Here is a 25,698-nt window from a genome sequence, read left to right as displayed (position 1 = left end):
TCCTTGAGGTTTTCTTTTTTTTTTTTTAATTTCTTTAGTTGGATTTTTTGAGACAGGGTCTTACAGACCAGGGTGGGCTAGAACCTCATATTTTCCTGCCTCAGCCTTCTTTGGGCTGGGACTACAGTTAGGCCCCTGCTGATTACAGATGTGGTCCCTAAGGAGGAATGAGAGAAGGCAAGACAGGTTTGGTTTACTTACGCCACTGGTCTAGTAGATTCATCAGCGGATAGCTCAAGACAGCAGCGTCTGCTAGCATGGTGTAGGAAGAGGTGAGGGAAGAGGTGCAGGGGCATTGCTGAATTGGCACAGGCCCAGTGATGTTTTGAAGCTGTTCGATTCTTTGAAAGCGTTTTCTATACTGGCTGTGCAGAAACTATGCTCTGTGCTACTCAGTCATTTAATATATGTTTATTGATCATTTACTTTGGGCAAGTTCCTGGACTAGGTCACTGGGACCCAAGTGTGAATGGAAACACATGTATGTGTTGTGGATCACTATCAAACTATACAGCTAACTGAATAACAAACTGCACAGAGTATGAGAAGAATATAAAAAGAAAGAAAAGGGATGGAAGGAAGCAGTGAGGGAGGGATAGAGGGAAGGAGGGAGGGAGGGAGGGAAGGAGGGAGGGAGGGAAGGAGAGAGAAGAAAGAATGATTAAGAAGCAAGGTGAGCTGGGGCTCACATGCGAGTCATCTGTAAAGAAGGAACAGGAGGGAGAGAGAGGTGTTCTTGGTGGAGAAGACAATATAAACAAAATCACAGAGGTTAGACATAGCATCGAGAGATCCCCACAAGTGAATGGTTCAGTGAATAAAGGCACTTACATCAAAAGCCTGGTGACCCGAGTTCAATCCCCAGAACCTACATAAAGGTGGGAGGAGGGAGCTAATTCCATAAAGTTGATCTCTGACACCTCTCTCTCTCTCTCTCTCTCTCTCTCTCTCTCTCTCTCTCTCTCTCTCTCTCACACACACACACACACACACACACACACACACACACACACCACCACCACCACCACCACCACCACCACTACCGCCACCAATAATAATAAATACTTTAAAAAATAAGTAGCATTAAGAGTACAGGGGAAACTGAGTGGTTGGTGGCGCACATCTTTGATCCCAGCACCTGGGAGGCAGAGGCAGGCGGATCTCTGTGAGTTTGAGGCCAGCCTGGTCTACAGAGTGAGTTCCAGGACAGCTAGGGCTGTTACACAGCGAAACCTTGTCTTGAAAAAAGACCTAAATAAATACATATTATAATAATAAAGAGTACAGGGGTGCTGCAAGCCCTTCTAACTTCTAAAGCACAAGTTGAGTCAGGTCAAGAGAAGGGTCTGGCAAGGGAACCAAGTCCATGGAAGATATTGGCACCACATGAAGACATTAAGAGTTCACCTCGTAGAGAAAAGGGACCCACATGAGGAAGCATTAAAGCGTTAGATGGGTTTCTGGTGTTCCAGAGTCTGCCCAGCTGAGATTCAGGTTAGCACACTGGAATTAAAACAAAGTCTGACCACCCTCTCCCTGTTATCACAGAGTGGGTTTTGGCTTTTTTCTAGTAGAGGTCAGAGCGTTACCCTGTGTGTAGGCCTCCCCAAGAGGGCATTTTGTTGCATGCTGGTACCAGAGAGAAAGAAAGAGGCACAAAGAGGCGTGTTGCTCGGCCTCTTCCCTGGAAGCAGTGATGAGGGATCGGGCTGACACTACTGGCTCTCTGTGAGCTCCTGCTGGGAAAGGGAGGTGTATGGGTCCACTTGGCACGGTACTATCGAGGGTCAGGATGACGCCCAGGAGATGCTGTCATGCTGATTCTCTGTTGATTTGCTCGGCAGGTGAAGCCTTGTTAGAAAGTAACACCGTCATTGATCACGTGTATTGCTCTCCATCCCTGCGCTGTGTTCAGACTGCACATAATATATTGAAAGGTAAGACTCGGCTTGGCAGAGCTTATGGTGTTCATCCTACAGTTTCCTGGCACTTGCTGCAGTGTTAAGGAGCTTCAGAAACTGGAAGTTCATTTTGTTTTTGTTTTTGAGACAAGGTTTCAAGGTGACATGTAGCCCAGGTTACCCTCGAACACGCAGCAGTCCGTCTGCTTCAGCCTCCTAAATGCTGGGATGATGGGCTTGAGCCTCCATGGCTTCCACAAATCTGAAAATTTTATTGAGGACTCTTTCACAACGTGACCAACCTTGCACAAAAGTCATGCCCCTAGTAATGTGATCCAGAGAGAGGGGGGATTCTAATAATTTCCTCTAAGAATTTTAAGCCGTCTTGGATGGATTGTAGCTGTACAAATTATTCACACCTTTTACAGACATGATTCTTTCTCTTCACATTTAAGCGGTTGGATCTGTTGTTTATCTCTTGTGTACAGCGGCAGCTGAGCTGTTAGGGGTTCCACATCGTCGACATCTTGCTTTCTTCAGTTAATCGGAAAGACGTATTTATTCACTTACTTTGTGAGACATGGTCTCCCTGGGTAGCCTGGGCTGCCCTGGAACTTTGTTGGCCAGGCTGGCCTCAAACTCACAGAGATCCACCTGTCTCTACCTCCCAAGTGCTGGGATTAAGGGTGCCAACCTCTGTGCCCCGCGGACTGGGAAGGCTTTAAAAGCGCCATCGCTGTGGAAGTACTCAACTGTCACCCTAAAATCCATGGCAGTTTGCGTTAGCGCAACCTCCATTGGAAGGAAGACGTGGGCTAGGGGAGCGGGGAGTTGGACTGAACTTGAGCCAGACAAACAAATGGGCCAGAAATAAAGAAGCCAGCAAAGAATTTGACACAACACTTGAGTCCTCTGTTCTTTAACCTTCAGTAAACCTTCCTCAGTACAGAGGCTTCACTGTATTTGCTGTGCACAGAGAAACTGGACTAAAGGCGGTGTAAAGAGAGCGAAGTGAATCAAAAGGGAAATTTGTCTTCTCCGAGAGAATCACACTGTGATAAAACAGGACTTGTGCACTGTCACGTGTAAATATTCAACACCGGGTTCCCTACAGACAAAGCGAGGAATTTATGTGACGTTCAAGTACAGGGTGAGCCGCCGTACAGTAGTGGATGCCGTGAGACTAGCCGAAGGTTTTGAGTTTGAGTTTTGTTTTGTAAGACATTGTGGAATTTAGAAAGAATTATAATGTAGAAATGAGTGTGTGGGGGTGTGTGCACACCTCTAATTCCAGCACTCCAGAGGAAGCCCAAACAGGAGGATTGAGAATTTGAAGTCAGACTAGGGTACATAGTGAGACTTTGTCTCTGACAGTAGAAAGAGAGTCACAAGCTTGGACAAATTGAGTAGTGACTTGTGGCGGGGAGAGTTGCTCTTAAATCAGGTAACAGCCAGTATTCGTGGTGGAGGTGCAGCCAGAGTAATAAATGCACATGTTGGTAAACAAAAAAATTATTTTATTTTTTAAACACATGCTTTGTGTATAGCTGTACAATTTAGATACTAAATAAATTTACAATTTACACTATATAACACAAAATTTATAAACCTTATCCAAACCCATGTGCTTACAACTTAAGTGCTATATTGAGTCTAGTAGGAATCACTGACTTGTAATTAAAAGGATTTTTTTGAGATTATAGTATAATTACATCATTTCCCCCTCCCCTCCTTCCAGACCCTCCCACACATACCACCCTGCTCTCTCTCATGACCTCTTTCTTCATTAGTTGTTATACATATGCATGTGTGTTTCTAAATATGTAAGTATGACCTGCTCGGTTTGTACAGTGTTACTTGTACATATGTTTTCAGGCCAACCATTTAGTATGGGACAGCCATTCAATATGCTCTTCCCTGGAGAAAACCACCTCTCAGCATTTCCCAGTTGCCCACAGTTCCTTATGTAGGGTTGAGGCCTTGTGAGCTTCCCCCACCCCCTCCACCATCCTGTCTGTTGGTGTCTTCTTTGTTCAGCTCATGTTTAGGCAGTCGGTCATGTCTGTGAGGTTTTACGGGTATATCTTCTGATATTCCTAGGAGACACACTCTTGTAGCAAACTCTTGTTTCTTCCCGTCTTTCTGCCCCCTCATTCTCAAGGTCCACCTGAACCTTAGGTGTCCAAGTGTTTTGTAGATGTATCTTTTGGGACTGGGCTCCACGGTTGGTTCTGCATTTGATTGGCTGTGGTCTTCTGTATGTGTTTCATTTGTTGCAAAGAGAAGTTTCCTTGATGAAGGGCGAGGACTCTGCTTGTCTGTGGGTATAAGGAGGAATATTTTAGAATGTAGTTGGGAATTGTTCTGGTTTAGTAAACCAGTGGTTTCAGGTTTCCCCCCAAGATCCATGACTTCACCAACAGGTCTTCAGTCCAATTAGAGTGCTCTTGGCTATCATGCCACTGCTACGCCATTAGGGTTACCTTGCCATGCTTATCATTGTGGTTGTAGACATTAGAACTGGGTAGGACTTTTGGTGGCTTCCCGTCTTTGGAAGCTTACATGGTACATCCTGCTCTGACTGGTAATTTTTGTAACAGCATGTCCTGTGGTTCATTTTTCCACTGACAATTTAGTGAGCCCTCTTCCTCTTCATTTTGCTTCATCCCCAAGGTTTACAACAAGACAATCACTTGAAGATCCGGGTCGAGCCAGGCTTATTTGAATGGACAAAGTGGGTTGCTGGGAGCACATTACCGGCATGGATACCTCCATCAGAGTTAGCTGCAGCCAACCTGAGTGTTGATACAACCTACAGGTAACCTCTGACTTACTGTCTCCCTAGGGCCCTGTGTCCTGCATTGTTACCATGCCATGTTCATCTAGCAAATGGTGAACCTCACAAGGTCTCCAGGAAGTTGTTCATAGTGGTAGAAATCAAGCTATGATTTTAGAAAACAAAACTGAGCGAAAACCCAATGTTTCCCTGTATTGAATGTTAGCATAAATTATGCTCCTTACCCCACCCACTCTTATGTTCAATTTCCTAACTTTATTCTATCACTTCAGTGTAGTAGTAAAGCCATTTCATATTTTAGGGACACACACAAATAAGGTGGTAATAAAACAGCTCAGTGGATGTGGGAAGTAACAGTGTGTCACCTTCCACTTTTACTTTAAATTTTCTGAATCACTTGCTCTTTTATCCGTTTGAGACAGGGTCTCATTATGTAGCCCAGTCTGACCTGGAACTCATGATTCTCCTGTCTGTCTCCCAATGGCTGTGACCACAGGCATGGGCCACCATGTCTGGCTTCCACTGGATTTTTGATTCTTCTTTCTGTGTTCATTTATTATTTCTATGTTCTTAGAAAGTAAAAGTAAATAAAGTGTGTGTGTGTGCATGCACAGACATGTAAGCACTCTTCTGAGCTATGCTCCCAGCCCAGAAAGCCATTTTTATGTATATGACAGTCAAGTGGCTTGCCAATGGTAAAATATATTTTGTGATCATGCATGAAACTAATAACAATGATATTAATTTCTATTGTAAAAAATGAACATCTATTAATATTTTTCTGCGTCTCGGGTTCTGTGTGTTGCCTTGTAACTATTCTGGTCCTGTTTATTGCTATTTCCATTCGACCATACTCTGTGCTACGATATTTTTTTAATGCCCCCAGGTGACCAATCTGCATGCCTGATAAAGAATTAACCAATAATAATTCAGTGGCAATACCAACCAAAAACCCACCCAAACAAACACTTGGAGGAAAGACCAGAAATCACCACCATTCCAGTAGGAAATGAAACTCCTCTCTCTTAGAGCAGAATTTGGCAAAGTGACCAGTCTACATAGAATTTCCTTCCTTGTGCTCTCTGGCCTCTCCTGTCAAACACCTGAAGTGTGAATAATGCACTGGGTTCCTGGACAAGATGGGAGAGAATAAATATCCTTCTCCACATCCCCTCTTCTGCTCTGTGGGTAGAAACTAAGATAACCCAGTGACTCAGCTCTGGACAACTCCCTGTCTTAAGGGGATTAGCTTTCCTCAAACCTAACATTAAATCGGACTCATCACTAGCACACCTCACATGTTCTGTCCTCTCTCTGGCCACTGTTTTTCTCTTCCTTGGGGGAAACAGCAATAGAATATCGTCCCCGTGCCAATGCCATCCCCTTTCTGGCTAGGAAAGAGGTCAGGTTACAGACGACATTGGTAAAATAACTCTTCACTTCTCTCCATCCAGCCCCATCCGAGTCGTCTTGGGGTGGCTGGTTTTAGTTTCCTCTATGCATGTGTTCTACACTATTTCCCAAGATGACCTACAAAGTTCTGCACAGGCATTCCCGCTGAGCTTTTCACTGCACACCAGATGTGTCCCCAGGCCATACACCCAAGTGTTGTGCAGGCAGGATGAGTGCTGGGAATTGCAGGATCAAACATGGTCCTTATTCTAGGGTTTCTTTTCCATTTTAAAATTCAGTGTAACATTTTCTGTCAGTTTGGAGTGGGAATAGAAAGCCTCTAGTTCCATGAATAAGTTAAGAAAGCCAAAAGTAAAGCATATGAGACGCAATATGGTAGAATGAACCACTATATCATAAATGGCACCAAATAAATAGGCCAGCAGTTCTCAACTTGTGGGTCGAGACCCCTTTGGGGATCGAATGACCTTTTGCAAGGGTCTCCTAAGACCATCAGAGAACACAGAGTCAAGCATGCTCTACTTAAAGAGCCTCCGGGACTCAGTAGTTAAGGGCGCCTGCGCCTGCTGCTCTTGTAGAAGACCAGTGCTTGGTTCTCAGCACCCATGTGACTGTAACTCCATTTCCAAGTGATCAGATACCTCTTCGGACCACCTCATGCTCCTGTACACATGTGGTACGCCACATACACATAAAAAATGAGTGAACGAATGAATGAATTTTAAACAAAAAAGTATCTTGACTCCTAGCAACAGGGCCATGTAGAACAGGAGGGAAGGACTGGAAGCTGTGCCAGGCTAGTAACTCATAGCTGGGCATCATCCACAGGCAGCAAGAGCAGCCTGCAGGCTGTGTGTAGAAAGCAGGCTAGGGAGCTGGGCCAAGAAAACAAGAGAGAAAAACAAAAGCAAAATAGTCTACCAACTGGGAAGCACTTCAGAGCAGGGCACAGGGCCCTGACCCTTGGTTGTCGTGGGAGGGCCAGGGAGAACAGAGGACTGCAGGAGGTCATAAATGTGGGGTGCAAGTAGGGTGAGCTTTGAATGCAGCTCAAGGCAAAGCCTGCACTACAGGTTGGGCCAGTGCAGATTGGAGAAGAGGGTAGCCATGAGAGAACCATCAGGGAATGCTCAAGTTCCAGATACAGTAAGTAGCTGAAAGCTGACCTGACTCTAAAAACAATACAGGGCCTTGTAGGTGTAGTTAGCAGTGTGATAGGTCCTGTTTATAGGAGAAACCTAGACTCTACCTCATGACCATCGGGACATCCTTCAAGATGCTGGGAGAAGCCAAAGGCAAGAACAGATGAAGAGCTAGGTTCTAGGGTCCCGTTTTTCATTTACACAAATCTCAAATATGACAATGTGGTCTCACCCATGAAGTGACTCCCTGACCATACAACGTGGCCTTTTGTTCCAGAATAGGGGGGAGAGAGGAGCCCCTGGGAGACAGGATAACAACAGTGATAGTGGAGTCCCATCAGAGGTAGGGGTGGACAGAGAAGGCAGGAAGAGGAATTCATCCCAGAACAAAGATGTCCATCCCTAAGTGCTGGTGACTCTGGCCTCTACGTGTCCTCCAGGGAAGAGTTGGGGGGAGGGGGTGAGCATCAGGAAGCTTCCTGGGAGAAGTGAGCCTGTTGAGTAAAGATTAGGAAAAGCAAGTTTCCTCCAAACACAGAAGTATTAGCTTCCCTGAGAGTAAAATAGAGCACCGAATGGGCAGGCTTTTGGTTTTGTGTTTGTTTGATTGGTTGCTTGACTGATTATTTGTTTGATTGATTGACTGGTTGTTTGTCTGGTCTGTTACTTGAGAGAGCGTTCTGCTATGTAACCCAGGCTGGCCCTGCTATGTAACCCAGGCTGGCCTTCAACAGCCACTGGCTGCTCTCCTGCCTTAGCCCCATGAGTGCTGAAATTTCAGATCTGTGCCGGCGCACCCAGCTATGATGGGTGATCTTGAAGAGAACACTGTCAGAAATTGTCCTGTGTCAGAGGTTCAGTCCATAGGGCGCATCCAAGACCCAGATTCAAATCTCAGCTCTTAAGAGTAGATAAAGCCTCAAGTCAGCTGTTGCCTCGGAGCTGGTCTGGCCCCCTAGACTTAGGATATGTGCAAGTGTTGCTGGAAAGACTGAAAGAATGCAGGCCATGCACTTCAGAGAGCTCTTGACACGTGGGGGCCTCTCAGCAAATAGTTTTCATACTAATTTTAACAGTAGTGATTTTAAAATTATAATCAAGATGCCATGGGAATTTTGAGAGCTCAACACCACTTGCACCAGGTACCACACACTCAACAATTAAAGACACAAGAAAATGGAAAAGGCATAGGACAGAAAATAAGACAAATATTTCATGGACCAGAAACTCCATAAAATAAAGGAGGAGTAAGCAGACCAAGGTGGGCCCCACGAGCCTTGGTGACTGGTCACCATGATGACTACTTTGTTTCCTCTATCAAATGCCTTTGTCGATTGTATCACAGTTATGGTTTCCATTGATAGCCTCCCCACCTGGTCCACTCAGAGAGCCTCTCAAGTGGAGAAATGAATTCATCTCTATGTCCCTCGGGCTTTTCCTGGTGCTGGGTGCATGGACGCAAAAGAAGTGGCCAATGGAAATTTCACAGGCTCGCAAATAGATGGACGGCACACCTGTTTTTCAAAGCTCTCTTTTCAGCTCATTGTGAATAAAGCTGCCAAGGAAAGCTTGGGCACTCCAGGGGTTCTAGATGGAAGGAGCCCATCTCCACCTCACTTCCTGTTAGCCAGGTGGTTAGGACCCTCAATGACCAGTAACGCCAAGAAAAAGTATGCAGTCTGCTCAAGTGTGTCCCTGTGGGTAAGACATTCCCTGGATGCCTCATTTTTCCAGTGAGTCACTGTGAGTGACACTATAGCTTTTAAACCTCAGCATCTGCCTGATGGCAGTTCTCTTCCCTGCACCTCCTTCCTTTCCAGAGAAATGGATAAACAGAAATATGAGATCTTCCAAGAGGTCTGGAAATAATGTAGAGTGACATCATTTCTTTATCTCAGGATCAAAATGTCAAGATGTTTCCTTTGTTCCCTTTTCCGTTGCAGACCTCACATTCCAGTCGGCAAATTGGTGATTTCCGAATCCTATGACACCTACATCAGTAGAAGTTTCCAAGTGACAAAAGAGATAATAAGTGAATGTAAAAGCAAAGGTAGGTGGCATGGTTTGGGACTCCATATTTAAATATGTGAGCATCTCTCCCTTGTGATTTATGAACTATTTGAGATGTTTGAATTTGCTTTTTCAAGTTTAATAGGAAAGACAAATGCTTCCAGGCTCCCTGGTGGAGCCTTTCACATTCAATCTGTGATGTTCTATGAGGATCTAACATGGTAGGCATCGCACAGGAACCCAGTAGGTGCCATCACTCCATTACGTAAGCTGGGCTCTGCACTGTAGCTAGTCATTCTGTATCCTGTGGAGGGGATGTCCAGTTATAATTTCCAGAAGTCCTATAGAATGATACCATTTACCTGCAGTGATCCAGGATGGGAACATCTACACACAGACTCACCCACAGAAATGCAAACACTGTCCCTGCTGTCACTAGCCCAGAGCACTGTTGGGTAACGCTCAAGTCTCTTTGCACCTTGGAGACTGGTCTCCAAACAGTTGATGACATGGAGGACCAACTGCCCACCGTGAGTTTTAGGTTAACCTATTTATACCCAGGGAGCAAAAATTGTAACTGCATACGTGCAGATGGTAACAGTGGGTAGTCATGGGCAACTGAGGATGGCTTTCCCACATTTCGGTTATTACTGATGAGCTACTCGCTACCATGGAGATACGCAAGGCATGCTCTCGACTGTGAGGTCTCAAATGCTCACCGTTCTGCAGTGGTGATATTTAAAACTGTATTAGAGCCGGGCAGTGGTGGCGCACGCCTTTAATCCCAGCACTCAGGAGTCAGAGGCAGGCGGATCTTTGTGAGTTTGAGGCCAGCCTGGTTTACAGAGCGAGATCCAGGAAAGGTACAAAGCTACACAGAGAAACCCTGTCTTGAAAAACCAAAATAAAACTGTATTAGAGGGGCTAGGTCAGGAAGCCTGCAGAGGAAGAGTGGTAAGCTTGTGGTGTCTCGATTGCAGTGATAGTTACACAGAGATATACATGTGAAGGCGTCACCCAAAACCGTGTGCTCACACACAAAGCGGTGCTGATGAACCTGATGAGATCAGAGTCGTGAATGGTACCCACATCTATTTCCCTGGTTTTGATGGAAAACCACTTCATGAAACATGGAATTGTTGGGGAGGCCGGGTGAAGGGACATGAGACCTCCTTACCCCAGTAGGATATGGGGTTATAACTTCCTATAAGTCTGTAATTATTTCTACTTTTTATTTTTGAAAATAATTTTCAGTTCTTTTTAAATCATCATACAAGATATTAGATATTATTATGACATGCAAGGTATTTGATATTATTGTGAACATTTTCAAGAGAAGTGTGTTTTAGTGGATTCTCCTCCCCCAAATTTACCTATTAATGTGCTGTGTCCAGGACATTATGCGTGATAGAAATATTCTGTCACTGAACTCTATCCCTAGATTTCTTTAAATTTTTTAATTAGCATATAATAATCATACATATTTATAGAGTGCAATGTGATTTCAGTCTATATGTGATGTATAGTGAGCCAGTCGGGGTAATGAGCCTCTCTCATTTCCTAGGAAATAACATTCTGATTGTAGCCCACGCATCTTCCCTGGAAGCCTGTACCTGCCAACTCCAAGGCCTGTCCCCTCAGAATTCCAAGGACTTCGTACAAATGGTCCGGAAGGTAATTCACTCTTGCGTTTATGGGGCCCGTGGTACTTTGTGTTTTCATAATCGCTCGGTGACTGGCTGATAGCTAATTTCCCTGAAGCAGAATTTTTTGCTGAGCTGAGAAGACTCGTTTACTGATTCACTCAGCCAAGATGTGTTCAGGGGAACTCTGTAGGGTATTTGATTAGGATAGTGTAAGAGGAAAGGGTTTTATGGAGGAAGCTAAGAACTGTAAGTAATGAGGGAATAAGCCGAGGTCAGTCTGAATACAGCCAAGATCTCAGCCTGAAAAGAGGGCCCAGCAGGCAGGCCAGGAGAAGCAGCATGTGAGAACAACGAGGCTGAGAAATAAACTCAGGACCAAGGCAGGACAGAGGCCCCAGGAGACTGACCTTACCCTCCTGTCTGGATTCTTCCATCAGTCACATCCTCCACACACCTTTTCAGGTGAGGAGGCTGTCTCCTTTCCCTTTGAACGGAGACACTAGTTCAAACTCAATCACAATTTTCTTATTAAAAAAAAAAGTTTACTTGGGCATGCACCCATCCTCTTAGTCTGTAAACTACCAGGGACAGGTTGACTGTCTGTTTATGGCTGTGCCTCTGGACACAGAACACAAAACGAAGCTCTGAATTGCCATGACAGCCTTTGGTGTCTTCTCTGAATGTCATAATTGCACGTGCTGTGCTCCCCACAGAAGAGAAAACAAGATTGACACATTTTTGTCTTTTCTTTCTTTCCTTCTTTATTTTTGTTGTTGTTGTTGTTTTGTTTTTCGAGACAGGGTTTTTTTTTGTATAGCCCTAACTGTCCTGGAACATAGACCAGTAGTTCTCTGGCCTCAAACCCACAGAGGTCCGCCTGCCTCTCTTGAATGCCAAGATTAAAGGAGACACAATTTTTTTCATTGAATAATCAGCTAGTATGGTGGCACAAGTCTATAATCCCAGTCCTTGGAAAATAAATCCTGGGTGATCAAGACTTCAGGATCATCCCTAGCTGCATAATGAGTTCAAGGCCAGTCTGGACTACATGAGACCCTAACTCAAAAAACTTGGATAATATTCTTTCCCATTATGCCCAAATACAGTGCGAGAAGTCCTTGGTATGCCTTTTAAACTTGATATGCGATCTGGAGTTTAATCCTAGGTACAATTGCATTACTCTAGTCTCTCCCCAACCCCGAGAGCAACTGTGGTCTGAAAATACAATATTATGCAGTAAGATATTGGCAGGGTGGGAGGTGAGGGCATTCACATAACTTCTATTATAGTATATTGTTAAAACTGTTCTGTTTTATTTATTATTGATGTTTGTCTTACTGTGTCTAGTTTATAAATTAAACCTTATCATAGGTGTGTAAATACAGGGGGAAAAACATAAACAGGGTTTGTTACTGTCCAGGTTTCAGACACTCACTCTAAACCTGGAGCTCATCCCCATGGTTAAGGCAGCACGTGCATGCTTCTACTCTCATCCCCCATGCTGTTACCAGCAATCTGAGTCACCTAGTGGTTGCTCACCATTGACCAGATCCTGCTGATCAATCCTAACATGGCTGCCTTAGATTTGCCAGTCCCATCCATTTAGGAATGTTTGTTGACTTGAAAGGTTTTCCATGTCTGCCTGTGTGCTCTGGAAACACTTAGTGTTTGTGTCAACATCAGGGTTAAGGCATTAACTCTTGGTCCTCTGTTCTTCCCTTTCTTTGCTGCTGTGACTCCAGATCCCATACCTAGGCTTTTGTTCCTGTGAAGAACTGGGAGAGACTGGAATATGGCAGCTGACAGACCCTCCCATCCTTCCCCTTACCCATGGACCCACAGGAGGCTTCAACTGGAGAGAGACCTTGCTGCAAGAATAAGCCGCCTGAGCGCTGGGAAGAACTGGCCTATTGCAGATGAGTTCTCAGGATGTTCAGTAGCAGGGGAAGAGCCCACCCTGCATTCCACGTGGACAGCTCAGAATCATTTAGCATATTTCTTTTCACGCTTAGGGGTCTTACAGTGAGACTGTGTCAATGAGAGAAAGACATGATTCAGAAGGAGAAAAAAAAATCTGTCTTCTCTGGACTTGCCTAGCTAACATGGCTTTGGAGAATTGTCTTCCTAAGCTGGGGCACCTGCTGCCGCAGAGACTACCATCCTTCTTCAGGCTATGCATGGCTAAAGAGCCTCACTCTTCTCCCAGAGAGCTGCCCCCACCCTCCAGAGACATGGCAAGGGGAAGGACTGTGTTTCCAATCCAAATGGGGATGGGATAGTCTTTTGTACGCCATTGGTAAGTTAGGCAAAGCCACACTGAGGAGTGCTTTGGTGGTTATTAGAAACCATAAGAATAGTCCTCAGCTCCTACAGCAGATTCCATCCCCAGCAGACGCCATTCACTAGCGTGCAAGGCACCTGCCTGAGGACTCCAACATTGACCCTGGGACCACCACTTGACCTCCAGAGCAGCCTGGCCCTTCATGCTTCTGTCTGTGAAATGGGGAGAGAAGCACTTTTGCTCTCCAAAGCACTTTGAGATACTCAGGGGGAAATAAAGAAAAATGGGTGACGTATTGAATGGGAGGTACGGCGACTTGCAGAATTATTTGTCAAGTTGAAATTACCCCTGTGATAGCCTGATGAGCTGTGAAAGCCCTAAGCCAGTCTGAATCAAGATCTGTCTTTCCACCCAGGCTCTCTGACTGTGTTAAGCAGTTAAGGAGATTGACATCTGGAAGGATGTATGTTCGATTCATTGTTTGGATCAGCAAAAACCCCCTTCTGTGCAATATGGATATTTTTAGAAGCTATACGGAGGGTCGAGTTGTACACACGCAGTCTCTGTCAACTGTAGCAGGAAGTCCCTAGGTAAACCAGTTCTAGGTTCTGTAAGGAGGTCAGGAGGCCGACTAGGACAATGACAGTTACACAGCGCTGCTCCTTTTGCTGTCCTCTTTATTTGCTTTTCTGTGATAATTTAAAATAGACGGAAGGTAGGGCTGCTTGAAGGGAGTTGACAGTCACAGCCTGTCTGTGGACCCTCGTCACAGCTGCTTCCTGTAGTTAGAGAGTGTGTATTTAAAAAAAAGAATAAATGACAATCAAAGCAAAACGTCACTTATCAATGTCTATTTAATTGTGTGAATAGCCGTTAGGGCCCCAGACGTAGCCTGGTATCAGATAGTTCACTGTGTAGCGTGTAAGACACTTAGAGAAATATTTCGCCAGTGTTCCATTGGGTAAATAAGCTGTGATTCTTGCTAGTACAGAAAGAACATGGGCCCAGCTTCCGGCATGGATGGAACCCAGTGGTGATGTGTTAATTATGTTTTAACCTTAAAATATCTTGGAGGAAAGACTCTGAGTAAAAGTCTCAAAGGAAGAGTCACGGGTGCGGCCACTGTGACGTCCCTGTCACTCATTCCTCTGGCGTCTGTAGTGAAGTGAACCCACTGTTCACTCAGATTCAGAATGATTCACCACTACCTCTCTGGATTTGGCGTTCCCAGTAAATATCAGAGTTCCTTGATTCTGTCAAGAAGCCATGGATAGTGTCTGTGACTGGAAAAAAAAACAAACAGTTCCTCCTCGGCCTCTTTCAGTTTTCTTAGCCTTAAGTGTCCAGGTAAATGAATCACTTTGATTGGGCCACATTCCATAATCCTTAATTCAATATAGACAGAGTCCTGGGCGATTTTGACAGAGCCAAAGAGGACAGGATCTGAAGTAAGTTTCTGAATAACTTAAGTGGAAAACTCTTGAGTACAGAAACATTTAATTACCTAAATTGCTTATCAAAATGGCTGGGTGAACTGTATTCAATTAACATCTTATTGCATGCTGGCCTACTTAAAAAAAAATTAAACACCGGGTCCAGCTGAGCAATTCTTTGAATCACATTGAATCTGTGTGTAAAGAGACATCCATATCATCAGATTTCATATGCGTGCAAAAGTTCCCTGCTGGCAGTAGACCCTAAGTGGTGGTGAGTTCTTTTTGATCTGTAGCTTATGTTTATTAGCTCAAATGATATTTGGGAGAAGGAATGAGTTGGGGACAGGGCAGAGAAAATAAAAGAAAATTGTCATGCCCCCCCCTTTTTTTTTGCGAGTGTTGGAAAGCTATCTGATATCTGAAATACACCAAGGGAGAAGAAATTAGTGAAAGGGTTTACTATGGTATTACACGTCTAAACAGCGTCCTTCTTTAACAAGCGTGCGCATGCTCCAGTATTCTTCCTAGGTAGGACTTTCTCCCCGTGGTTTCTTCTGTGGACTGGCTGGAATCATTGGCGAATGTTAATGCACACACTGGGACTGTTCTTTTCCCAGGCTCTCCTCACCATCGCTGCCTGGCTATGGGGAGCCCTTTGCTTCACCCCAGAGTGACAATAGCGTTTAGATAAATGTGTCTTTCCCTTTGCATTAAGATTCATGCGATCTGAATGGCTGATTAAGTGGCCAGCTGATGGCTGAGAAAAGAGCTTATTTTTTACCCTCCAGTGAAAGGCCTGGGAGACTTTCTACTTCTTATTTTAATTATACTTTAACCAAAGAATTATTTTAAAGTAAGCTTATATTTGAAAGATGATTTTGCAATAAATTAATTAATTAATTACAAGCGTGCCTTCTGGAGCTATGTGGGTTTGGTACATCGCTGTTGATCATTTTCTTGCCAGTTTTGTTTGGAATACATGTAGATGGTCTTCCTGCTGTCTGTGGCTCTGCCCTAGATGTATCCCCCCCCCCCCATGGAGCTGCAGTCCTGTGAAAAGGAAGTTTTTTATGTCAACTATCTAATGTCACGGGGAGCTCAGTGAATGGCGACAGGGAGAGAAGTTCTTGTCTTGCTGCCTTTGTAGAAAAGTTTGCTTCCGTGCCCCAAGCCCGGCATTCCTCTGTAACCCAGGCGCTGGGTCTCGCTTCACAGCAGTGATGAATTGCTCTTTTGAATCTCCTCTCAGTATATTCATGTGTTAGAATACAGATGAGCCTCCCACTGAGCTTCGCAGGGTCGGCACAGTCAACTGTACCAAATCTGCACAGAGCTGGATAATGAGACTCCCGGAGATTTGCATTTAAATTGTCATCCGGCACATGCCAAGTGAGGGGGAAAGGAGAGGGGTCTAGTATGATGAGCCTGTGCTGCTGCAGGGGACAGACTGGCAAGGAGGGCAGGGGACAGCCTGACTTGAACATCTGTTCAGGTGACTGTCCATGTTACAAAGGTGATGGGGGGTGGGGTTGTTAGGCCAGTGTTTTTCACCGTCAGACACATGACTGAAATTGGATTTGCTTCTGTAACACTTCACCATTGATTTCTGGGAAAGTGACCATAGGCATTGCCTCTCAATGCAAAGAACTGGACTGTTACATATGTATAGTGTTTGGTTTGCTGTGTGTAGGTTGAAAATTAGGGTCATTCGTAGTCAAACAATATACAGTCAGTTCTCACAGATATTTGCTCCTTAACTGCCATTACTTGCACAGAAATTTTGCAGCTGTTCAACTGTTGGAGGACTCTGTACCGGATAGATGTGTATAATGGAAACAATGTATACTGGAATAGATGTATATAATGGAAACAATGTATACTGTTTCCTTGATTGCCACCGAGATGAGAGCAGCATCCCAAAGCCTTTGAGTTATGCTTACACCATTCTGAACCTGCTATGTTGGAAACATGTGTCAGTTTCTTTCTCACTTATGAGACTTTTGTATCACTTCTTTTCTATGTGATCCCGATGTATTTATTTAGGGAAAAGTTTGTAATTACAAAAATAGAGAGAAAACCACACCCAGCCGTACTGCCCAATTCCTTGTACACCTCCTGCGGCATTTGTGCTTGCTGGCTAAGAAGCTGATCTTCCTGGTAGAGCTGTGACAGCATTGTGAGCAGTTCACCGCATTCTAGGACCATATCTGCTAAAATGGTTCACAGACGATGTAATAAAAAGAAACTGTCCTCAGTCAATCCGGAGCAACTGCAGATTAAATCCTGAGTGTGGTCTCTTCCTGTTGTATCTTGGGATGGTACTGTGGTCACTGTGACTGTGCAGGCGACCGTTAAGAGTGTGACTCTTCCAGCGGAGGGTCAGAGGGATGCTAGCTGCTAATGGAAAGGAGAGGCTCCTTTGGCAGCTCTGTGGATCTCGGGTCCTTTCTGGTGAGACATCCAGATGGAGCGGTGAGAACCCAGTAGTCACTGAAAGAGTGTGCTCCATCTTTCCTCCAGTTTATCCTAGGCAAACTGTAGGGGACACAGGATACCTGTGCATCAACTGATTAGGGCCAAGGCTTCCATGACAAATACAAATTAACAAGAGAAAAATAGACATGCTTAACTTTTATACAGCATGGGAAGCTTCATAAAGAAACGAAGACCCAAGACTCAGAACACAATGAAGCCTAACCATATACATGTACATAACTGGTTTTGGTTACGATTTTGACACAGAGACTCACATAGCCCAAGCTAGCCTTGAACTAGTTTTATGGCTTTAAATTCCTGGTCCCCTGTCTCCACTCCCCGAGGCTGGGATTACAGACACACACCACCACACAGGGCTAAAGCCTAAATGTTTTAATGCTAAGTTTGAGGGGAAATGGATGGTTGCGGAGAAACACGATAGAGCAAAAACAGGATCTAATGGTAACAAGTTGCCAACAGCTGTGCTCTGCTTGGTCTCTCCTTAATCTTCCCCCTGTCATCACAGACAAGGAAGCCCCCTTGTCTCGGTTGTTGAAATAGCTCCTCTCACGAGAAGGTTCAGGGTCCTGCTGGGTGTTGGGGGCTCGGAACATCTTTTGTAGGTTTTATGACCTGCTTTGGGGGATAATGGCACGGGTGTTAGGAGTGACCTTCTTGCTGTCGTTTTCAAACTCCATCTTACAACCCTCAGTTATACCAAATTGACATATTTGAGGGGGGCAGTTCTGAACCCCATTGGCATCACCCCCCATCAATGACCACTTCAAGAAGGTGTGGTGTGCCAAGCATCATCCACGGAACAAAAACATGAAAGACACGGGGGGGGGGGGGGGGGGGGCACAAATCTAGCTCAGGCTACATTCTATACTCATAGCCTTCACTTCTAAATTGTATGTTAAGCTAATAAGATTTTAAAATAAGCCTTGAAAGCAAATTTGTGCCCAGGACATGAATACAGATTTTCATCTACACAGCCATCCACAACTCCGGCAGGGTCCACTTCCTGAGGAAACGTAACAGCTAATGCTGGGGTCTACATAAAAGACCAGGTTATGTTTAGCCTTCTGGCTCATTCTCAGCTCTTCTCCACTTGAAAGATTCTCAAACACATTTTGCCCTTTTGCAGTGTGTGCAGAAGCAGGCTGCACATCCAGAAAAAAAAATCACTCAGCGTGCTTCGCATCTGCTTAGGCTGACATCAGCAAAACGCGGTGCTTCTCTTGTGTGTGGGTCTGGCTCATTGTGTGTGGGGTTTGTTAGGACCTTCCCCCCACCAAAAACATCTTCCTTTCAAAGAAAAGAAGACTGCATTCTCCAGAAACACACATCTGAACCCCAGATTGCTTGCTTCTGGCCAGGAAAAGACGTCCTGGCCTATTCAGGTTTTGGCTGTCCTTGTGTTCTTGGGCCATCCACAAGGCCTACCTACTGCTGGAGAAGAAGGCCAGGCTACTGAGCGTGATGCTTCCAGGACCAAAGCTGGGCATGCCACTGGCTCAGGTTGGCTGTGGCGTGCCTCCAACTCACCTCACCTGTAACTGACCACAGTAATGGCTTCCTTTCTCCCTATGTCCCGCCCTCTTTTCTTCCTTCCGTCTTCCTTCCTTACGTCCCTCCCTCTATTCTTCCTTCCTTATGTCCCTCCTTTTTTCCTTCCTTCCTTCTTCCTTCCTTATGTCCCTCCCTTTTTTCTTCCTTCTTCCTTCCTATGTCTTTCCCTTTTTTCTTCCTTCTTTTGCCAGTGTGCTTTGAAGAATCAAATGGGAAAAGGATATAAAATAATTGATACCAAATGCCAATAGTAACAAAATACTACATGCTGATACATAGATAACTGCTTTTCTAAGGCCAAGATAAAACTCTTGGACTATTCCCCTTGCCTGGGAATATGAGGGGTGAGGGATGAAAGCCTCATTCATAGAGACACTGTCTCTTTCTTTTCCCTGTAAGTGAGCTGCTGAGGAAGAGAATGGTGAATGTTGATGTGTTGGTTAGTGTCTGTGGGGATCTTGTGATTATTGTTGTGGTTGGGGAGTTTGTCTGAGGCACAGTAAGATGAGTGGAAACTTTGACAGGACCCACCAGCCACCATGATGGAGCGTGGCTTTGGAAGAGATATGGGGCAGGAGATGCTCTCTTGGGTGAGATACTCAGGAATAGAGACCCTAAGAGGGTGACCATTGAATGAACTAACTGGTCATAGCAAAGGACTGTACAGGAATATTTGGAGGAGGTTCCCAATGCAGCACTGAGTAGTAGGACTGTCTGGGGGTTTGCTCTGTGGCCTTTATGGGAAGAGTAAATGCTAAGGCACAACGTGGTGAAGCTTGGGGATGTTATCTGAAGCTCACAGAGTCTGGGACAAAAACTAGTTTCTCTGATAATAGATTCAGAGATGGGGCTGCCCCAGGACTAGCCAAGTGACAGGCAGCATTCAGTGAACATTTGTATTTATCATGCCCTGACTCATGCAACATTTATTTGTTTGTTTTGTTTATTTGTTCACTAATTTACGTGTGTGTGTGTATGTATGTGTCCATGTGTGTCCAGGTATGTGCACATGTGTGTGGAGGCCAGAGAGCAATGTTGGTGTTTTCCTCAATTCCTCTTCATCTTATTTTTTTTAATGATAAATCTTATTTTTACTTTTATTTGAGATGTATATACATCTGTCTGTGTGTATGGGTGCTCACAGAGGCCACAAGAGGGGACTGGATTCCCTGGAGTTGGAGATAAAGATGATTGTGAGCTGCCTGATGTGGATGTTGGGAATTGAACTCAGGTCCTCTGCAAGAGCAGCCAGTGCTCTAACCTCTGAGCCACCTCTCCATCCACTCCACATTTTTGTTTTTGACCCAGAGTCCCACTACATAGCTCTAGCTGGCCTGGAACTCTCTATGTAGACCAGGGTGGTCTCTAATTCGTAGGGACTAGCCTGCCTCTCAAGGGCTGGAATTAAAGGAATGCAGTGTCTCCCTGAACCTACAGCCCTCTGACTTGACTAGCCTGGCTGGTCAGCAAGCCCCGGGCATCTTCTTGTCTTTGTCTCCTCAGTGCAGGGTCCATGTCTGGCTGGCAGGTGCCTTCTGGGGATCAAACTCGGGTCCTCGACTTTGTGGTATCAGCCACTTTGCCAAGTGAGCCCCATCTCCTCAACACCTATGCACCTTCAATCTTCTTGACAACCCTACCATTCTGATGCAAGAGAGAGGAAGCTGAATCTTAGAGATATTTAATAGCTTGCCCACAATCACATAACACAGTCACCTGATGAAGAAGCCCTAAAGCTGAGAATCAATAACCATGCCAATGTGCTTCCTGGGGCCCAGACTAATAGCCTAAATCTTTTTATTTCATTTTGCTTGTTTGTTTCTTGATGGTTTGGGTTTTGAAATAGTGTCTTGCATGTATCCCAGACTGGTACAGAACTCCATATGTAGCCTAGGCTGGCCTCAAATCCTGATTCTCCTGCCTCTCTTTCTTGAATACAGAGATTAGACATGCCCCCACTACGCCCATCTGAAACTGTTCAAGAAACTTCATGCAAATATTGCAGAAGTCAGGTCACCAGTGGATCATAGTTAGAAATTCCTGACTTACCTCTAATCTCCTCATTTACAGGTGAAAACATGGGGGCAGTCACCTGTCTGTGAGCTGGGACCTGAAAGTGGCCTTGGCTATTCTGCAGTCATTCATTTAAGCTACAATCTACCCCCTCCTCCTCCTCCTCCTTCTCTTCTTCCTTGCCTTCTTTTTTTTCTTTTCTTTCCTTTTCTTTCCTTCCCTTCCCTTCCCTTCCCTTCCCTCCCCTCCCCTCCCCTCCCCTCCCCTCCCCTCCCCTTCCCTTCCCTTCCCTTTCCTTTTCTTTGCTCAGGTCCTAGGGATGGTCAGGGCCTTGGGCATGCAAGGCAGGACAATTTTCTTCTGAAATCAACTCATATTTGGGCTGTTTCCAGAATCATCTATTTGATTAAATTAAACCTCCCACCTCCCTGAAAGCTTAGGGCCAGATTTCCAAGTAGAAGTCTTAAAGACAGAAGCCTGGTTGTAAGTTTTGTTCTAGTTTCACCCCTAATACTGAGACAAACACCACAACCAAAGCAACTTAGAGGAAGAAGGGATTTATTCGGCTTACAATTCCGGGTCATAGTCCACACTGAGGGAAGTCAGGGTAGAAACCTGAAGCAGAAAACATGGAGGTACACTGCATTCCGGCTTGCTCAGACTCATGGTTAGCTAGCTAGCTTCCTCACACATTCTAGGACTAAGTGCATAGGGAATGGTGCTGCCCACAGTGGGTTGGGCCCTCCTCCGTCAATTAACAAACAATAATTTCTCATCATTGGCCCATAGGCCAGTCTGGTTTGGGCACTCTCTTCTCTGAGTTTCCTTTTTCAGGTGACTCTAGCTGTGTCACGTTGACAGTTACAGATAACCAGGGCAGTGCCCTTTTCCAAGCTGACCCATCCTGCCATGGTTACTGAGATGCAACCCAGCCACCTAGATCTGAAGATCTCTATACCCAAAGGAGCTCAGGGTACTGTGTTTAATTCGGATCTCCCAGTCCCTGTGGGCCATGGTTATTCTTTTCATCTTACAGATGGGGAAATTGATTCCAAGAGACAATAAATATGCTAAGGTGATGTGGCTGCTACTGGCAAAGTGTGGGTGAGGAGGCAGGCTCCATCTCTCTCGTATCTACTGTCATGTCAGGATCTTTGCTGCACCTGAGAAACATTTTCTGGATCCATGATTTTGAAAGCTGGTGGTCTAGCTTAGAAACCCTACAGGAAATTTTACAACAGTACTGTTTGGGTGGGAGCTCCACCTCAACCCCTGGCACCCTGGCATCCCTATACCCCAAGAGTCTGAAATATTCTGATGGAAGATCCGCCTCAACTCCCCTCCCCCATCTCTTTCCCTAAACCCGCCCCTTCAAAGCCTGCTAAACACAGCTCATCCTTCAGAGAGGCTCAAGACCACTCCCACAGGGTATATAAGCTGCATCCCAGAAAACAGAAACGTGGTTCTTCCGGTCTCTCATCCCAGTCTCCTCTCTGAGGGGCCAGGGAATCATCCGGGATCACTTTACCCATTAAACCTGGGCTTTTCTAATTTGGTCTGATTTGGTTTAATTTGGATTGCTGCATCGGCAGAGAGGCTTTCAGGGTGCAAAGACTTATCAAGTGCTTGGAGAATCCTGCCCCCAGTGTGAGTTAGCAGCAGCAGCTGCTGGGAAACAGGTGAGCCCACCACTGTGTCTGGCTAGGAAAGGCCAGGGTTCTTCATGACAGCGTGAAAGGTCAGAAAGAAAGTGAAGGCCCCCTTGTAACTGCTACAAAAATCCCAGTAGCATCTTCCTGTGGGGAAATCCTGTTTGGTCTAACCCTTAAGATGTCCGTCTGTGGCCTATTTAATAGTTCTTTCCTCCTTAGCTTTCACCTCTGCCAACCGTTAAACCAGAATAATGATGGGCAATGGAGAAGATGCTTGCTTATCTAAAATCTGACCTTCCTCATCTTCCCATCTAATGTTAGTCCCTGGGAGTCACGAAGCAAAACACAAAGATCTCGTGGAATGGAAACCACAGTCACACATTGGTGGACACTCTCTTCTTGACCTCCCGTGGTTCTTGTGGAGAACTATGGCCTGTCCCAGAAAATGTCCCTTCCAAACGTGCCTCTTCGGTGTAAGGATGGTTTTGAGCTGAGGCACCTAAGAAGAAGATAAAAATAATCATCAAGATAATAAGTTGTCTCTGTCCTCCTCCTTCTTTGCTAAAAAGCAGGGCAACCGTGTATGAAGGTGTCCTCCTCCTCGGGCTCTGAAGACACAGGCCATTTGCCAGGGACAAGTTTGGGCCCTTCGCAGCCTCCAGAGGGCACCAGAGGAACTTGGTAAAAAGCTTTATTAACCAGCCATTCTTACCTGTTCGTTCCGCACACATTCCCCAGACTCACCACCCTTTTATATTATGTTGCAAATTCTCCAAAACTCCATTGTTCCCTCCTGGAAACGCTGTTTTAGAGTTCTAAGCCCCCCCCCCCCCTTGAGACTTGCTTGCTGGCTGATGTCTCCCATGCACATGCACGTTTCAAGTACACATGAAGACCAGCGATTTTCCTCTTCTTACTCTATCTTTTGTTGTTAGGTTCCAGCTAAGTACGTAGAAAAGGAATGGGGAAACTATTTCTCACTAATGAGGCCTCCCACCTACCCTTAGGGTGGTCACCACATACACTTCCATTAGAAAAGAGTTGAAAGGTACTCCTTGACCACTGGGGCCCTCCTTCATCATTTCTCTCCACCCACTGAACAGTCACAGTCTGTAATTTTTCCCCGTTGACCACTTGTGGGCTGTGGGCTGAAGTGGAGTTTAATGAGTGAGTGGGAAGGCCTTCATAGACCACAAGGACACGTCATACACCAGCTTGCTTTGCAGTATTTCCTTTGGGGACTGTTCTTAACTTCTGAGGCTAATGGACTCTTGTGACATTAAAAAGTTTTGTTGTTGTTTAAAGATTCTTTTAAATGTTAAATTATGTGTACACATGTGCTCTCTTTTCTCTCTCTCTCTCTCTCTCTCTCTCTCTCTCTCTCTGTGTGTGTGTGTGTGTGTGTGTGTGTGTGTGTGTGTGTGTGTGTGTATGCGTGCATGTGTGAGTGCATGTGCCCTTGGAATCTAGAAGGACATCAGATCCCCCTAGAGCTAGGGTTCCAGACTCATGGCTTCAGACACACAGTCCATCATGGCTAGATTAGAGTGGCATGGTAACCAGATAGTTACCACCCATAGCAGCAGCAGCATTTGCTGTTTATTCATATCATGGCAGGCAGGAAAACAGAAAGTTAGACCAGAACGAGAGATGACTGTGACCTCCGATGTTTTATTCCCAATAGCCTATGTAGACCAGCTAAGCACCATGACCCAAAGTCTGCACAGCCAACACAGACCATGGAGACCAGCTAAGCACCCTGACCCAAAGGCTGTACAGCCAACACAGACCATGGAGACCAGCTAAGCACCCTGACCCAAAGGCTGCACCACTAACACAGACCATGTAGACCAGCTAGGCACCATGACTCAAAGGCTGCACAGCACACACAGACCATGGAGACCAGCTAGGCACCATGACTCAAAGGCTGCACAGCACACACAGACCAGCTGGAGAGTGAAGTTTAAGCACAACATCCAGTCAGGGACATTCCATATTTAAACCATAACAGCAAGATCTTCTTCAATGCTCTAGAAAAATTATGTCAAATATCCTTTTAGACTTCAGAATAAAAGGAGTAGTGTTGGGGCTGAAGAGATGGCTCAGTGGCTAAGAGCACTGACTGCTCTTCCAGAGAACCTGGATTCTATTCCCAGCACCCACATGGCAGATAGCAACAGCGTGTAATCCAGGGATCTGATGCCTTCTTCTGGCCTTTGTGGGTACCAAGATCACACAAGGTACACAGACATACTTTCAAGTACAACACTTATATACATAAAAATGCATTTTTTAAAAGAATACTGTTGCCGGGCGGTGGTGGCGCACGCCTTTAATCCCAGCACTCGGGAGGCAGAGCCAGGCGGATCTCTGTGAGTTCGAGGCCAGCCTGGGCTACCAAGTGAGATCCAGGAAAGGCGCAAAGCTACACAGAGAAACCCTGTCTTGAAAAACCAAAAAAAAAAAAAAAAAAAGAATACTGTTTACATCTCAAACAGAGCATCCATTCAGCCTTGTATTCACTTATTTGTAGCAACCTATTGCAAATGAAATAGTCTATCTCAATTAATGAGAGAAGTGAACTGAAATTGTTTATTTGTATGTTTTAAATCTCTCACCAGAGCATATTTTTCTTAAAAACAAAAACAAGCCGGGCGGTGGTGGCGCACGCCTTTAATCCCAGCACTCGGGAGGCAGAGCCAGGCGGATCTCTGTGAGTTCGAGGCCAGCCTGGGCTACCAAGTGAGATCCAGGAAAGGCGCAAAGCTACACAGAGAAACCCTGTCTCGAAAAACCAAAAAAAAAAAAAAAAACAAAAAACAAAAACAAAAACAAACAACAACAAAAAAAACCAAGAAATTTTTGTCTCGTGTCTGGTCATCTTAGGCATATAAGAGGTGGTTGAAAGTGGTGCTGGCATAACTGGATGTCGACATATAAAAGAATGCTAATAGATCCATATCTATCACCTTGCACAAAACTCAAGTCCAAATGGATAAAAGACTTCAACAGAAATCCAGCTACACTGAACCTGATAGAAGAGAAAGTGGGAATAGCCATGAATGTGTTGGCACAGGAGACAACTTCCTGAACAAACACCAATAGGGCAGACACTAAGATTGACAATTAATAAATGGGACCTTATGAAACTGAAAAACTTCTGTAAGGCAAAGGACACCATCAATAAGACAAAACAGTAGCCTACAGAATGGGAAAGATCTTCACCATGCCCACATCTGACAGAGGGCTGATTTCCAAAATATATAAAGAACTCAAGAAATTAGACATCAAAAACCCAAATAATCCTATTAAAAATGGGATACAGATCTAAACAGAGAATTCTCAACAGAAGAATCTCAA

At 45.1% G+C, this 25,698-nt stretch overlaps 1 protein-coding gene across 1 annotated transcript in view; it reads left to right on the top strand.

Moving 5' to 3' along the window:
- The window catches only part of Ubash3b (ubiquitin associated and SH3 domain containing B), a 147,514-nt gene extending 133,016 nt beyond the window's left edge, over positions 1–14,498 (top strand). Inside the window, exons 10-14 of the mRNA XM_059269022.1 lie at positions 1,845–1,937; positions 4,575–4,719; positions 9,197–9,303; positions 10,828–10,937; positions 12,652–14,498. Coding sequence (XP_059125005.1) covers positions 1,845–1,937; positions 4,575–4,719; positions 9,197–9,303; positions 10,828–10,937; positions 12,652–12,789 — 593 coding nt within the window. The 3' untranslated portion in view covers positions 12,790–14,498. The remainder of the gene's footprint in view (positions 1–1,844; positions 1,938–4,574; positions 4,720–9,196; positions 9,304–10,827; positions 10,938–12,651) is intronic.
- The last annotated feature ends 11,200 nt before the right edge of the window (positions 14,499–25,698 follow it).

This window comes from Peromyscus eremicus, chromosome 7 (assembly GCF_949786415.1).
Source record: "Peromyscus eremicus chromosome 7, PerEre_H2_v1, whole genome shotgun sequence".
Taxonomy (NCBI): Eukaryota; Metazoa; Chordata; class Mammalia; order Rodentia; family Cricetidae; genus Peromyscus; species Peromyscus eremicus.
The sequence above is the reverse complement of the archived record's forward strand: the minus strand, read 5'-3'. Positions and strand labels throughout refer to the sequence as shown.